This window comes from Nyctereutes procyonoides, unplaced genomic scaffold, assembly GCF_905146905.1.
Source record: "Nyctereutes procyonoides isolate TBG_1078 unplaced genomic scaffold, NYPRO_anot_genome, whole genome shotgun sequence".
Classification (NCBI taxonomy): domain Eukaryota; kingdom Metazoa; phylum Chordata; class Mammalia; order Carnivora; family Canidae; genus Nyctereutes; species Nyctereutes procyonoides.
The window spans coordinates 1422206-1438694 of NW_026575052.1; the positions used below are offsets into that span (position 1 = coordinate 1422206).

Consider the following 16489-nt stretch of genomic DNA (forward strand, 5'->3'; position numbering starts at 1 on the left):
GTAGATCTTTGCTAGTTAGATATTATAGTCCAAGATAGCTGGAGGGATTGACAAAAGCGGAATACAAAATTTAGTCTGTGGATGTTATATTTTCCTAACAGTTTTCTACCATCTTCTGTAATGGATTGGTTCAGGGTCTGGGGATAAGATGCCTATATTTGTGTTCTTGATCTGATCTGCTAAAAACCAAACAGTTCAATCTATTAGTGTTGGCATCCATGAACATCAGGTGAGCCCTAAAGCCTGGCTTTACTTACTGGTGAAGAAATTCATGTCTTTGAGAATTTCTTCATTTGTGGTTCTCAGGTGTTAATTCACCTGTTCACTTACATCCTACCTAAAGATTGCTTTCTCTGCTTGGGATAAAAGGTGTTCACTTAGAACCTGGTACTGTTCTTGATTTTGTTGTAGGCCCAGTAGGAGGGATCAATCTGTACTTGAAAGCTGGGTAGAGATGAGCAGTTTGCTTTGGAAAATGCTGGCATGGGAGGCTAAGGGAAGCTTAGAGACCTGGTCTGGATTAATGTTCATCGCATTGTACTTTGAAGCCACGAAATAGAGCATATTGTTTCTTTTTGTGTATGAATTTATGTTGTACCTCTGTTTGCTATGAGTTTTGGTCTTGGTCTTGCTATGAGTTTGCACTCAATCATAGACAAGGCTGTCTTGCTCTAATGGTAACTCACAGACTCTATTTTATGCACCCTACACTTCATCAGCAACAGTGCAGTAAGTATTAGTATTTCCAATCTGTCGTTTTTCTCTGTGTCATGCCAGCTTTTCATATCCTGAACAACACCACCATTCAGTTTAAACTGGAGAAGATCCCTATAGAGAGAGAATCTGAATTGACTTTCTCCCTTAGTCCAGATGACCTGGGAACTTCTAGCATCATGAAGATCGAGGGGAAATTTGTCAACCCAGTTCAGGTAAACACCTGTTGATTTTCATGTCTGGGCACTTGAATTCCTATATTTATATTTATACCACATTGATGTGTCCATATCTTGTTATATAGTTGTATATATAAAATGTTAGAAGGAGAATATGTAAATTCAAAGAGATGTTGTGACTGCCTATTACTGTCGATAACTTGTTCCGTGAAAGTGGCGCCTTTTCATTGTGTGCTTTCATCGCTGTGGAGTCAGTCTTGTTGGCCACCTTCATGTGGAGGAACAGTGAGTTCTGTAGAAGGAGGAGGCAGATCTTTTATTTCATTGCCATTCAAAAACAGAGTTACTGCTTAAAAAAAATCAGAGCCTGTCTTTCCCAGGAGGATATAATTCTTGTCACTCTTTTGACATACTTGGCTCAGCCTATGAAACAATCTGATTATTTGAGCTGTTGACAGATCCTCTCAAGGGAGAATTAGTTGTGCCCTCTTTGAAATGAAATGGGCCAGGATAGGGATTTCTGTGTGTGTGTGTGTGTGTGTGTGTGTGTGTGTGTGTCTGCACATATGCTTGTGTATGGTGAGTACGCCTGTGTGTGTGGTGAGTATATGTGTATACAACCGTCATCCCTTTTCCTTCAGAAGTATCAGTTTTCCTGCTTTCACAGGGACGAGAGCAAAGAGCGTATTGTTATAAAACAGCAGGGACAGGCAGGATCTTAGGACAGTGGACCCCAGCCTTGGGCAGTACTTGGTCACTAGTCTGTATCTGGCAGCTGCTCTAGAGTAACTCAGGAGTGCTGTTCACAGAACATGTGTACCTTTTGACATCAGTAGTTCCTGGATGTGAGTCCCTGGGTGAGGGAATTTTCCCCAGAGCTTTCCTATCTTGGCCAAACTTTTGCATAACCAGTAGTGGCTACTAGACTGACATTTTCATCTGAAATCTATTTTTTAACATGAATTCTTTTTTTTTTTTTTTTTTTTAAGATTTTATTCATGAGAGACAGAGAGAGAGACAGAGAGACAGAGACAGAGCAGAGGGAGAAGCAGGCTCCATGCAGGGAGTCTGATGTGGGACTCGATCCCGGGACTCCAAGATCATGCCCTGGGCAGAAAGTGGTGTTAAACCATTGACACCTGGGCTGCCCTATAACATGAATTCTGTTGGATTATGTTGACTTAATGTTCTTATGGTTACCATTCATTTACTGTGATTTTTGATGGAAATCTTCTAAAAATGATTGTAAATCAGTCTAAGTTATTATTTAATAATTCATATTTTAAATAATTTAAAAATACTTTATTATGAAAAATTTAAAGCATACAAACAGTCGAATAGTTTAATGAACCTCACGTACCCATCATTTAGATGCAGCAGTTATCAATATTTTGCCACATTTGTCTCATTTCTCTCTTTTTTATTTTTTAGGTGGGGATAGGGTAGGGAGGGGAAGACGGAGAAAGAAAATCTCAAGCAGGCTCCACGCCCAGTGCAGAGTCTGATTTGGGGCTTAATCTTATGACCCTGAGATCATGACCTGAACTGAAATCAAGAGTCAGACGCTCAGCTGACTGAGCCACCCAAGCACCCCTTTTGGTGAACTATTTTTAAGGCAAATCCCAGAGTCATACCATTTTTACTGCTATATGTTTAGAATGTATCTCTGTAGTCAATGTGCATTTTCTTACATAACTAAAATGGTATTATTTTGTCCAAATGAGGATTCCCTGGTTAACATAACAAATTTTTTTTTTTAATTTTTATTTATTTATGATAGTCACAGAGAGAGAGAGAGAGGCAGAGACACAGGCAGAGGGAGAAGCAGGCTCCATGCACCGGAAGCCCGATGTGGGATTCGATCCCGGGTCTCCAGGATCGCGCCCTGGGCCAAAGGCAGGCGCCAAACCTCTGCACCACCCAGGGATCCCAACATAACAAATTTTAATCCATTTTCAGATTTCAGAGACATTTTTGATTACTTGAAAAAAAAGGTCTTTTCACTTTTGCTTTGTTTCATTCAGGATCCAAATGAGACCTGTACATTGTGTTTGTCTGATATGTTGTGTGGGTCTTGGTTTAGCTTCCCCCTCGTTTTCTTCCCCACACTATTAACTGCATTGTGACAAGTAGGTGAGTTGTCCTGTAGGTTGTCCCACAGTCTGGCTCTGACTGTTCGTTTATGGCGTCACTCAGTTTGTTCTCTGTAATACTGTACCTTAATACTGTACCTTAACTCTACAGGTTTAACTGGATTCAGGTTCCTTTTTTTCTTGGCTAGAACACTTCAGCAGTGGGGTTGGGTCCTCCTATTGCATTATGTCAAGAGGCACGTAATGCTTGGTTGTCTCTGGGTTAGTGATGCTGAGATTGATGATTTTGTGCAGGTCTGGAGATCTGGATCCGTCCACTGTAACATTCCCCTCCAGTCCTTCATAGAAGGACTTATTCCACGGGTGGCCTCTGATGGTACACGTTAGTTCAGTAGGGGCTTAGAACAGGCACTTTCCAATTCTGCCATTTCTATATTTGTTTGGAATTTCTTTGTTAAAAAATTGCCTATAAATATATAAAAAACTTGTGTGAAAATGTTTTTAATAAGTTATAATCAAAAACAAAATATAAGGGGAGAGGAAACATAAGTGATCATGGCTTTTTGTTGTTATGATTACGAAGCACTTTCTTTCTTTTTTTTTTTTAAGATATTATTTATTTATTCCTTGAGAGACACACACAGAGAGAGGCAGAGACACAGGCAGAGGGAGAAGGAGGTTCCACACAGGGAGTCTGACATGGGACTCGATCCCGGGTCTCCAGGATCCCACCCCAGGCTGAAGGCAGCGCTAAACCGCTGAGCCACCGGGGCTGCCCACAAAGCACTTTGTTTAGCTGAACTAAACAAAGGTTGTTAGGCTAATTGGTTGTGATCAGCGAGTTTTAGAACTGCGAGTCTTGTTTCTTTGTCCTGTGGTATCACCACATTAGACTTTTGGCAGTGTCCTTGTCAATTTTTGCAGTTGTTTTTGTGGTTTAGAAAGAGCGATTTTACAGATTCCGGCCTACAGTCAACAGTACTTATTGAACATTGTGTAAAGATTATTTTGTGAGGTGCTGGGGGAGGCAGGAGGAGGGCCTTATCAGTAGACATGGGTCATGACAGGTTAAGGACAGAAAAGGAACAGAAGGGATAGTCCTGCAGTCAACTAATTTATAACATCTTGGGGAAACCCATAAACATCAACTTTGGAAATTTGTGGGCAGGTGCATTTGAGTGCAATTAATAATTGGTAGTGGGATAACTGAATTTCTCTCTTTGACTGCAGGTGGTGTTAGCAAAGCACGTGTATGAGCAGGTTTTACAAACGCTGGACAATCTTGTGTATAGTGAAGATCTGAATAAGTTTCCGGCCAGTGCAACCTCCTCACCTTGCCCTAATTCTCCTCTGCCTTCCCTCAGTACCTGTGGAGAACCTTCTGTTGAAAGGAAGGAGAATGGATTGTTCAGCCACTCCAGCCTTTCTAACTCTTCTCAAAAGTCCTTGTCTCTGAAGGAAGTCAGATCTTTTACCCAGATTCAAGCCAACTTTTGTATATCAGAGCTTCATGTCCAGCTAAGTGGAGATCTGACTTTGGGGGCCCAGGGTCTTGTGAGCTTAAAGTTTCAGGATTTTGAGGTGGAATTCAGTAAAGACCATCCTCAGACTTTATCTATTCAGATTGCCCTGCGCTCTCTGCTGATGGAAGACTTACTGGAGAAAAATCCAGATTCTAAATATAAAAACCTGATGGTGTCTCGGGGAGCCCCTAAGCCATCTAGTTTAGCGCAAAAAGAATATCTTTCTCAGTCTTGTCCTTCAGTATCCAATGTGGAGTATCCTGACATGCCTCGGTCTCTCCCTTCCCACATGGAAGAGGCTCCTAATGTCTTCCAGCTGTATCAAAGACCCACCTCAGTATCCCGGAAGAAGCAAAAGGAAGTCCAAGACAAGGACTGTCCCCTGACCCCACCTCCTTCACCAACAGTAGATGAGCCCAAGATACTTGCTGGAAAGAGTAAATTTGATGATTCCTTGGTACATATCAATGTATTCTTGGTGGATAAGAAACATCCAGAATTCACTTCCAGTTATAATCGAGTTAACCGGAACATTGATGTTGATTTTAACTGCCTGGATGTGCTGATCACACTACAAACCTGGGTCGTGATACTAGATTTTTTTGGAATTGGTTCCACTGCCGACAACCATGCAATGAAGGTGCTGCCTGAGGACGTTCTACAAAATGTGAAGTCAGAATCAAACGCTCTCTTAGAGTCTGAACTTCAGGATCCAGTTAATACTAAGCTGGATCTCAAGGTATCATTTCCCTTGTTCATTCACCCTAAGAAATAGATCTTATTGACAGGGGAGCTATGTATAGTCTTCTGGATGTCTGTTAATATTTTAGGTAAGGTTTTAGCATAAATCCCATCTGGAGGCAAGAAAAATAAATGGTTTAGGTAACCGTCCACCTTTCCTTTCGGTCCTGCAGTTTGGTGGAATGCCTTATTTTATTGAAGCCTCAGTTTGCTGGTCTTCTGTCATCCAGTTAATTAAGATAACTAAATGGGGGTAACGTATGTAAAGTACCTAGCTGAGTATCTGGGATGTAGTAGCTATTCTAGAATGTGGCTTTGATCCTCTCTCCCTGCTCACTTAGAACATTGTTGGCTTTCACTGAGGCAACAGGACAGCCATTGAGAATGAAGTCTCAGATCAGACTGCCTCTGTTTGAATCCTGGCACTTTTACTGTAACCTGTGGCTGTGTGGCCTTGGGCACAATTTTTAACTTCTTTCTCTTAATTTTCTCATCGATGAAATGGAGGTGTTGAGTGGTGCCTCCATCATTGGAATGTTGCAAAGATTAGGTGAGATAATTCTACGAGGGGAGCCTTTTGCGCAGTGCTTGGCAGGAAGTGAGCATTCAGCGATTGATAGCTTTTATAGTTTTGCTATTATGTGGATTACCAGACTTAACAATTGTCCTTGATACTCTTATTGTAAATGTTTAAAAACACTTAAAAACGATAGAATTAAGGTTATATTCTGTTCTGTATGCTTAGCACAGTAAGATGTGTAAGCAGCAGCTCAGCTCACTGTTTGGGGGCATGTCATCGGAACTAGCACCCTCCAGAGCCCGGGGCTCCCTGCAGTGGCTGATGACATCTGTGCCTGGAGAGCGAAGTTCTTTATCTACTTGTCTTAGCAAATGTGGACTTGCTCTTGCTGCTGGGGAACAGTCAGGGAGGAGAGTCATGTTTAATCCAGTTGCTGTCTTCTTTCCTTAGCTGGCAAGAGGCTGCATTCTTCTAGAAATGGAAGAGCTTTCAGGGCAGAGTTGGGCATGCATCAGTGTCACCTCTCCCATCTCTGTGGATGAGTGCCTCTGCGGCACTCTGAGACCTCTGGAACCTTGTTTAGCCAGATGAATGGCAACTGGAGAGGCTTCAGTCATTGTTTTGGACCTCATGTGTTTGTAGCCGTGACTTTCATCCTGGGGTATCAGTCATGAACGGCCTCAGGAACCCTTTGGTGTTGGGTGTGGAAGAGCTCCAGAGGCCTTTGCACAGATACATGTAGCTGGCTTCACACAAGAACACCACCAGATAATGCCCTTTGGCAATGGGCTATTTTAGAATAAGAATTTTTGAAAACATTTTTATTGTGAAAAATTTCAAACATAACACAAATAGAATAGTTTAATGAACTTCCATTTACTCTGTTCCTTTAAGATTCATCACATTTACTTTATTCCTTTTTTCTTTTTGCTGAAGAAAGCAGAATTCCAGATACATGATTTTACCTCTTGATGCTTCAGTATTCATTTCTAAAAAATGTGAACATGTTCTTACATACCCACATCTAACTAAATTAATGAGAATTTCTTGGTATTCTATAACACTCCTCAATCCATAATCAGATCTTTCTGATTATCTCAGAGTAGCCCTTTTACTAGTGGATTATGTATAGAGAAATGAATGATTAAGAAACTTCATGTCTTCTCTGTGATCTCTGCAATTCATTGGAATACTTTACTTTTCTGAACTGTAGTTTCTTCGTCCACAAAAGGGGGAGAATTAAATAAAATACCATGTGACTCCTTTGGTTGGGAGTTCAAGTAAGGTTCACATGTTATGTTAGCTGTCATATCTCCTCAATCTCTGTTAATTAAAGAAAACCAGTCTTCATTCCCCCCATGCCATTGGCTTGTGGAAACCTTGTGGACACAGGGTTAGTATCCTGCAGAGTGTCCCACATTCTGGATTTTTCTTTTGGTTTCCTTTTGGTGCCATTTGACTTCTTTGATCTTCTAATTTTAGAAATGGAAGTTAGCTCTAGAGGCTTCCTCAGATTCAGGTTCACCTTTGTGTTAACACCTCGTAGGTCGGTAGGTCGTGTTGGGTGCTTCTTGTTGAGTCACGCCTGGGGGAATGCAACATCTGATTGTCCCACTTTTAGTGATGCTAGGATTCACGTTAAGAACAGGGTGTGGTTGTGACAGGTGGATTCCTCTAATCAAAGTGTTTTTAGCCTCACTATTTGTTATTTGGGTGATTACATAAGTGACTAGAAGCTTTCTGTTTTCCTCTTTCATGATAATCTCGTTTCCTTGAGACTTGTGTGTCTGTTAGGAAGCTGTCTGCGGTCTCCAAGGCTACTGCACCCACAATAATCCCCTCCTTTTTTCTCTGCCTTCCTCTACAAATGTTCTTCCCTCTTCTTTTCTTCTTCTTATTTTCTTTCTTCCTTCCCCCTTATTTTCTTTCTTTCTTCCCCCGTCTTTTTTCCTCCTCATTGTGGATTCATCAAACTTTTACTGAGCACCTGCTTAGTGGCAGGCACTGAAAATACAGGGGTGAGTCTGGTACTTGGAAGTAGTGAATGTGAATTGAGGTCCCATCTTTTCGACTTTCACCTTCCTTCTCTCCAACTGCTCTCTTATCCCCACTGATGACGCTAAGGTATCTGTCTCAACACATCCTATATACAGAAGTCCTTTGATATTTGAAATGGCAGTGTTACAATACAGGATTTGTTACAAGGATTGTGGTTCCTAAGACAGGATTTTGGTGTTCCTATTTCTGTGTATCCCTTGAAAAGAAAATCTTTGATGGTAGTTCCTAGGTGAAGTCCCAGTTGGTCACCAGATACTTCTATTAAATATTTGTCTAGTCAGTAAACAGAATTCTAAGTCATATTTATCATTTTGCTTGGATGGATTTCTTAAGGTAAGACGTAAAGAATCTCTATGAGTAATTACAGAATAATGCAATATTAAATACAGATGCAAAAATGAGAAAAATTGTTTTATAATATAACATGTTTCACTAACGAAGTGTAGATGAGGTGAGCACAGAGACAACACCAGAGGCCCAGGGTTTTAGGCTGTTCAGCTGAGCCTCTTTCTCATCAGCTTTCTCTTCGGATTATATGTGACTGAAAAAGAAAGCAAAAATGAAATTGGCATCCACAAAAGTATTTACTTCAAATTTGCTGAGCCTTTCTGTATCTTCCTCAATTTGTTTCTGTTTGCCTGACATGTATCTTTTCTCTCCTAATAAGATCTGTCTTGCTTTATTTCCCACGATCTTAGGTTCATTCGCTCTCTCTTGTGCTGAATAAGACCACCAGTGAGCTTGCTAAAGCGAGTGTGTCCAAATTAGTGGCACACCTGGAAATGATTGGTAAGTGGAGAGAAATCAAACTTGCAAAATCTGGTAAGAACTTGAGCCTCCTGCTCAACAAATCTAATTGTCCTCACGTGCACAGTAAGGTGGGGGATCAGTGGCTTAGACCAAAAAGTTCTTGGTCTAGCTATGATTGCTGATAGTGGTTCCCAGATACTGGCTTATGGATAAGAATCATGTGGACAGCTTGTTAAAAATAGAAGTGTTTGCCCACTCCCTGCCCCATCCCCAAAATGTGGTTCGTTTGGTTGGGATGGGGCGCTGGCATCTGTCTTGTGTTTTTAACACACTCTGTCTAGGGTGACTATATATAATTTTTTGTCCAAATTGTGACATTTTGAGAGTGAAAGGGGACATAATTAATAATTACACCTGGGAAACCAGGGTATATATTTAATCTATTGCCATAAATAGAGCCGCCAGTAGGTGGTGTGATTTTAGGTAGGAGGACGTGGCACAGCTGGCATTCTAATAGGACTCTGCAGGTTGAAATTGTTAAACACAAGTGATCAGACACATCAAGTTCTAAGTAGTAGAGGTTTATTAAGTGTGAATAAAACACCGTTCCTTCCTTAAGGAACAGATAGTGAAATAATGGAAGATCACAGCTCAAGTGTTGACTTTGTGGTATAAACAAGAATGTCTTTTGAGGAGGGAATGACCCGGAATTGAGATTTCATGCCTGGTGTAGATTAAATTAATTTATAAAAGCTCAGAAGAGATAGGCCTTTAAAATTGGGATAAGTTTGTTAGAGATATAAGGGTCATATATATGACATCTTAAGTTCATTGAGAGCTGAACTAGCATGGCAAATATAAACACCTAAGTCATTGCTTTGTAGAGCTAATTACGATGATAGAACTTGTTTTATGGAAGCAGCAGTTCACAGTATCACTTTTTAATATCCACACCATGTAAAGAATGATTCATCAGTTCACATCCTAGGTGCGCATGTCTTAACATCCTTCTTTGTTCTTTTCCACCTTCAAGGGGTTTCATTCTTGTAATAAATACCAGAGTAGTTTTAGATCTGTCTACAGTGTCTGTCTCATTAATTGCACTTTTTATTAAATCACACTAACACCCACTTAATGTTGCCTGAATACCTGACATATCTCTGACACTTCCTCCCTGATTCTTTTATTCATAGTACAATTAATAGATCTTTTGCTATTTCACTAATTCTAATTAGTGGTCTTAATCTCAGAAAGGATCTCATTTTGTCTGTATTTAGAAATGTTTTATCCTTTGTGTATGCATTCAGTTTAATTTCTTAACCCTTATAAACGTTAAAGTATGATACACCGTTTGTTTCAACTCTCTTTGGACTTCTGCATTGAGACCATTTGAAATAATGTGGAAAATGTTTTTGATGGATGTGTTGGAAAATGAAAATTTGCTTTTGACATTTAATTTGGATAAATAGTGAAAAGTCTGAGACGTGCGTATCAGTTCTTGTGCCAGACATATTTAAGGTGTAGTACGAAAAATGATACATAAGGATGTGTTCTAATTTTAACAACTCTAGATGGAGACCTGGCCTTACAGGGAAGCATTGGGAGCCTGTCCTTGAGTGACCTTACAGCCCATGGAGAATTCTACAGAGAGCGGTTCATTACAAGTGGGGAAGAAGCACTCATCTTCCAGACTTTTAAGTAAAAATACCAATTTTTCTCATTTGACATTTTGTCATATTTGTTTGCTGTTTCAAATTCTTGTTGGCTAAACAATAAAAGTTTAAAAAAAATTTTTACCTTTGGGGTACCTGGGTGGCTCAGTGGTTGAGCGTCTGCCTTTATTCTCATGAATAAATAAATAAAATATAATAAATAATAAATATTGAGGGTATGAATTTAGATCAGTTTCCATTTCTCAATGTTCTGGAATGACTTCAGCCTGAAAAAGTTGTTGATGATATGGATGTCATATTATGTATTTTTTCTATATAAAGACAATCTATATCGAATCTTTTCAGTTTTAGAATTTAGAAGGCATTTTTAGGCCTTTGTAGTTTTTAAAGAATGGTTTCTTCAGAAGGCTAAAAGTGGGTTTTCAACATCTTAGGCAGCTGTTAAGAAAATATAGATATCCAGCTCTGCCCCCCGGATTTTCTGCTCTAGGGAAGTGCTCAGTCTTTTTTTTTTTTAAAGATTTGCTAAAGTGATTCTCACGTTTAACTAGAGCTGAGAAAAACTGTCCCCAAAGATATCCGAGAACTTTTTCTTTCATTTTTAGGAGGAGTATATCATAATCTGAGAATGTAGATTGATGTGTTTATATTACTATCTACCACAGTGGTGTAATTTTATAATAAATGAGATAATTTTTTAAAAAAGATTTTTTATTTATTTATTCATGACAGACACACAGAGAGAGTCAGAGACACAGGCAGGGGGAGAAGCAGGCTCCATGCAGGGAGCTGGACGTGGGACTCGATTCTGGGTCTCCAGGATCACACCCTGTGCTGAAGGAGGTGCCAAACCGCTGGACCATCAGGGCTGCCCAAATGAGATAAGAGAAAGCAGGAGAGCACAAGCATGGGAGAAGCAGGCTGCCCATCCAGCAGGGAGCCCGAGTGGGGCTTCATCCTAGGAACCTGGGATTATGACCTGAGCCAACAATAGCTACTTAACTGAGCCACTCAGGTGCCCTGATAAATGAGATAATTAATATAAAAGTCCTAACTATCTACCTGGCACACAATAGGTGCTTAAGCAACTCTGAGTTTCTTTCCCCTGTGACTGTGTCCCATATAATTTACTATTATGATACCATGTCCTTTAAAATGAAAACCCATCATAAAAGTTTTCTAATTTTGACTTGGAATGTAGATGCTAAACTTCTTTGGCCTACATTGCCCTGAAGTAAAAAGAAGACTTCTTTCTACCTCCAGGAGACAGTTTTCCCTAGAAACATTGATTCTGTTGCCTAATGTTCTCTACCCATTGGTTCATGGACTTATTTTTGTCCTCTTTGGAATCCCATGTTGTTACAGTCTTTGAGTGATTCTTCACTTTTCCCTAAAGGCAGGGAAAGAGGCATGAGCCACAGGTGGCTTCTGTGTGAGTTCTGGAATCGAGAGGGAGTCTAGGGGTGCCTGGGTGGCTCAGTTGATTAAGCATCTGTCTTCGGCTTTAGTTCATGATCTCAGGGTCCTGAGATTGAGCCCCAGGCTCCCTGCTCAGCCGGGAGTCTGCTGCTTCTCCCTCTCTGTCCATATCCCCTTCATTCATGCTCTCTCTCGCTCTCTCTCAAATAAATAAAATCTTAAAAAAAAGGGGGGGGGATCTAGCACCAGGACTGCCTGTCTGTTCATAGCCATAGCCATCACACCAGGCTTTATTTAACATGGTTGCCACAGCTTAGAGAAGGAGTTAAGTATTGGAGTTCACTTTGTCCAACCTGAATGTGGATTTGCATTTCAAAAGCTAAAGCGGTTTTCTAGGGAAACCCCTAAATGAGCCTGTTTTCTTCCAATGCTGACTGGTATCTGGCTCCCAAATCACACTTCTGCGCTTATTCCCAGATACGGCCGGCCTGACCCTCTGCTCCGGAGAGAACACGATGTCCGAGTGAGCCTCCAGATGGCGTCCGTGCAGTATGTCCACACACAGCGCTTTCAGGCAGAGGTGGTGGCCTTCATTCAGCATTTCACTCAGCTGCAAGATGTTTTAGGGCGCCAGCGAGCTGCTATCGAGGGGCAGACGGTAGGAAGGCTCATTACCCTGGGTTGCTTTTCTGATTTTATCCATAGAACTTTTAAGCCTCTAGAGAAAAGTCTGGAAAACTTCACTGCAAAAGGGAAAGGTCTTTAGGTACTTACCTGCTTGCTAGTGTGGTCCATGTAGCCGACTACCTGCAGGAGTCCTACTGTAATTGGAGAGCTTACATCCCTTCTTCATTGTGTCGTGTTTTAATGGCCTTTAAGGTTTAGCTTTAGCTTCCTCTAAAGAAGATAGATGAAGTTGGTGGCTAATATTTTTGGTCCCTTTTGGTATTTTAGTGGAGATACTTCTCTTCGAAAATGTTTCCAGGGATCCCTGGGTGGCGCAGCGGTTTGGCGCCTGCCTTTGGCCCAGGGCGCGATCCTGGAGACCCGGGATTGAATCCCACGTCGGGCTCCCGGTGCGTGGAGCCTGCTTCTCCCTCTGCCTGTGTCTCTGCCTCTCTCTCTCACTGTGTGCCTATCGTAAATAAATAAAAATTAAAAAAAATATATAAAAAAAAAAAGTTTAAAAAAAAAAAAAGAAAATGTTTCCAAAGAACATACCGATTATATAAAGAGAGTTTTTTCCAATAGATTCACAGTTCCTAACTTCTTCATTCGTGGGTCTCTCAGTGTTTTGGAAATATTTCCATGGCACATCCTTAGCCAAAAGACACACCTCAAGGTCTGTCCATTTAAAATATAGTTCAGTCTAAACAACATGGGCAGTACATGTGTCCTAACGACTCAGTAGCTCTTTAAAAAAATGACACAGAAGTGAAAGACTTGTATTTTTATTTCATTTGTAAATAAATTACTTGCTAATAGGGATGTAAGTGCCCCTTGGCACTGTACAGCTTCTCAGACTTGGGACCAGGCTGGACACGGCAGCCCTCATTTCCTGTCCCACATTCATTTTCTCATGGCACTGGCTTTTTCAGCAACTGCTGGAGACCTGGCTTCACGAAGATGTAACATGAAAGGAATGTAGCGTGATCTAACATTGAACGTGAACTATCTCAGTCTAGTATATGCATTGTCCGACAGATGATATGTTTGCCCCCCAAATTTAAAATGTCCTGACAGCACACATGTGAGTGTGTGGCGGTGTCTTCTGGTGTCTTCACAGAGTTTGGGAACCATAGAAAATGTTTACGGCGTAGTCCTTTGTAAAACTTATTTTTAAGCTTCATTAGGTAAAAGATTATAATTAAATCGATAACAGTCTTTAGTGACAACATTTAAAGTCTTTAAATTTTTTGAATATGTTCCGTATTGATTTAGTACAGAATCAAAGTAAAAGGACATTTGATGAAAAGTTTCCTTCTCAATTACTTTTCCTTAACCAGCCAGTTTCTCTCTTTGGAGGTAATCATGTTACTAGTTTCCTGTGTATCTTTGAGAGAATATATTTTTTTAAAAATATAAAAGCACAGGGGCACCTGGGTGGCTCAGTTGGTTAGGCCTCCGACTTTTGATCTCAGCTCAGGTCTTGATCTCAGGGTTGTAGGTTCAAGCCCTCATTGGGCTCCACACTGGGCGTGGAGCCTACTTAGTTGAGAAAAAATATACATATATATGTATAAATATGTACTTACTTATAAAAGCAGAGTCAAATTATAAGGAATGTGGGAAAAGAGGATCTTACTGTGTCCTAGTATCCCAGGTATGTTTTAATTTGTTTTCATTGTTTTTTAAATTTCTCTCAATGCATGTTTCCATGGTTGTAATCATAGAGTATATGACCTTTTATTTTCTCTCCAGAAACTTTAAAATAAACTTATTTGACACGTATAAAAGAGTACCTACAGCATGTCATTTTCAAAGTATGATAATAAAATGAACATATGTGCACCTACAACCAAAATAAAAATTAAAACATCGCTAAGGCTGCTGCATGTGTTCGTACCCCATCGCATCTCATTCCTGTCAACTCCTTTGGTAACTGCTCTCCAGATTTTTGGGTCTTGTGGTCCCTTAAAAAAAAAGTTCCCATATAATATTTTTTGCTTCATTTGTTCTGATCTTTATAAAAATGGTATTAAGCTGTGTTTAATGTTCTTTTACTTGCTTCCCCCCCCCATTTTCATTTAGATACGTTCAGGTTGCTACACGTGATTGCCTTTCATTTAATTTCACTGTTGTAGTTTATTGCGTGTAACAATAAAATAGATAAAATAGATTTATCCATTTTCCTGTTGAACATTTGGTTGTTTAGAGTGTTTTGCTGTTGTGTACTATGTCTCCTGGTGCACATGTGTTAAGAGTGTCTCTGAGCAGGATTTCTGGGCCGTGGGGTATATGCACGTTTATCTTTAAAAGACTGCGCCAGATTGTTCTCTGAAACCATTATGCACTCCCACTGGCAATGTAGAAGAATTCCTTTTAATTCATATCCTTTTATGAATTAATATTCTTTAGTTATATCTTTATTTTGGGCCAACAATGGTGTAATGGCATTATTACATTTATGTTCTACCTATGCTTTTTTGTGTTATTTTTACTTATTTTAAAAATAATTAAAAAATTTTAATTCCACCTATCTATGCTTTTTAAAAGAAACATAAATTGAGGAATAGCATACAGTACATACAGTAATGTACCGTAAAGTGTGTTAATTTTATGCATTCACTTTTGAAAGTCAGCATGTTAACCTTTTTTCATAACCTGTTTCCATTTTGCTTTGCATTTTTCATAGCAATCCTATTTTATAACTGTATAATCCATCAAGTCAGTTTACTTAACCATTTCCTTGTTTTTTAACATTTAAATTGCTTCCAGTTTTTCATTCTTGTGAGTAATACTTCTATGAATAGCATTGTATGCCTAGGTTTTTTTTTTTTTTTCTTCCATTTTTTGAATTATTTTTATAGTATTGAATCTTGTAAATGATATTGTTTGGTCAAAGTGACGAACATTTTTGTGACTCTCCGTTCAATACTTCTAATAAATGTTGTCTATTAGGATTAAGTACCCTTAAAATGATTATTTTCACCTATGCAGTTTAAGCAGCAGTTTTACTGTGAGGAATCCCTAGCAGTAGGAAATGAGACAATGTGCGTTAGTGTGTAACTGGGCTTAACTTCCTGGGTCAAGCAGAAATTAAACAGGATAGTCTTTGAAGTTTTTGTTATATCGAGTTAAGTAAGACAAGTAGATGGTAAAGGAATGATTTTCTGTTTTGAACAGTGCTAAGTGTGTGAGCTCTAAAGAAAAGCTGATTTTCTCAAGGATCTTTAATCCTAGTTGTTTAAAATACTTAGGTTTAAGATTTTGCATTACTTAGATTTATGGAGAGTGCTAAAGACCTATTTTGCTGATAAAATTGAGGCTATTTTGAAACTTAAAATTGCTTTCTCCTACTATTGTACAGGTGACAGGTAGTATCCTCTACCTGTGACTTGTAGCTGGATTTTTATTCCTGTATTTTCTGGTGTCTGTAAATAATGATCCAGTAGGACTTGACATTTCTTTTTAATCTTGATATTTGAAATTATAAAATATTTCATGTTCCTCGATTGGGCCAAATATTTTTTACCCCAGAAGTGTGATATGGTTTTCCTGTGTCTTCTGCTTTACCTGTTTTTCTTTTATTTCTTAAACTTTTATTCACTGAGCAACTGGGAGTACAGATTTTTGGTGGAGCTAAGATGTATTGCAGTTTTGAAATCTTAGTACAAGAATCTGGAGTCTGGGTGTTGCCAGTATAAGCTGTGTCACCAGCAGCAAGTTATTTTTCTTGCTCAATTCTCTCTCAATTATTGGAGGAAAATGGAGATACAAAAAATAAATATGCTGTACGTTCGCTTAACAACATATTAACGATGCTTTGGAGTTTTCAGAGTGCTTTCACATATACGATCTCATTTGATCCTTAGGACAACCTTGTTTGTTCATTTCTGTGAATTATTTAGTGGATGTTCATTGACAAATAATGTGTCATACAGTCTGCCAGGTGCTAGGAACATAATGGAAAACAAGAAAGACAGGGTCATTGCCCTAATGGAGCTCATGTTTTAGTGAGATGATCTAACCCAGGAAAAAATATAATTAGTTATGATTGTAGTCAGTGAGGGAGTGGTGGGCAGGTGTGTTATTGCCATTTTATCAGGGAGGAAACAGTAATTCTTTACTCTGCTTGTCTGGGACTCTAGCTAACTCA

At 39.5% G+C, this 16489-nt stretch overlaps 1 protein-coding gene across 4 annotated transcripts in view; it reads left to right on the forward strand.

Annotated features, from left to right (window-relative positions):
- Nucleotides 1-16489, forward strand: part of VPS13D (vacuolar protein sorting 13 homolog D) — a 241591-nt gene that overhangs the window by 35893 nt on the left and 189209 nt on the right. For all 4 annotated transcript variants that reach the window (XM_055331554.1, XM_055331555.1, XM_055331556.1 and 1 more), the window contains exons 20-24: nucleotides 778-929; nucleotides 4217-5248; nucleotides 8527-8617; nucleotides 10150-10276; nucleotides 12148-12328. In XM_055331554.1, the coding sequence (XP_055187529.1) occupies nucleotides 778-929; nucleotides 4217-5248; nucleotides 8527-8617; nucleotides 10150-10276; nucleotides 12148-12328 (1583 nt within the window). The remainder of the gene's footprint in view (nucleotides 1-777; nucleotides 930-4216; nucleotides 5249-8526; nucleotides 8618-10149; nucleotides 10277-12147; nucleotides 12329-16489) is intronic.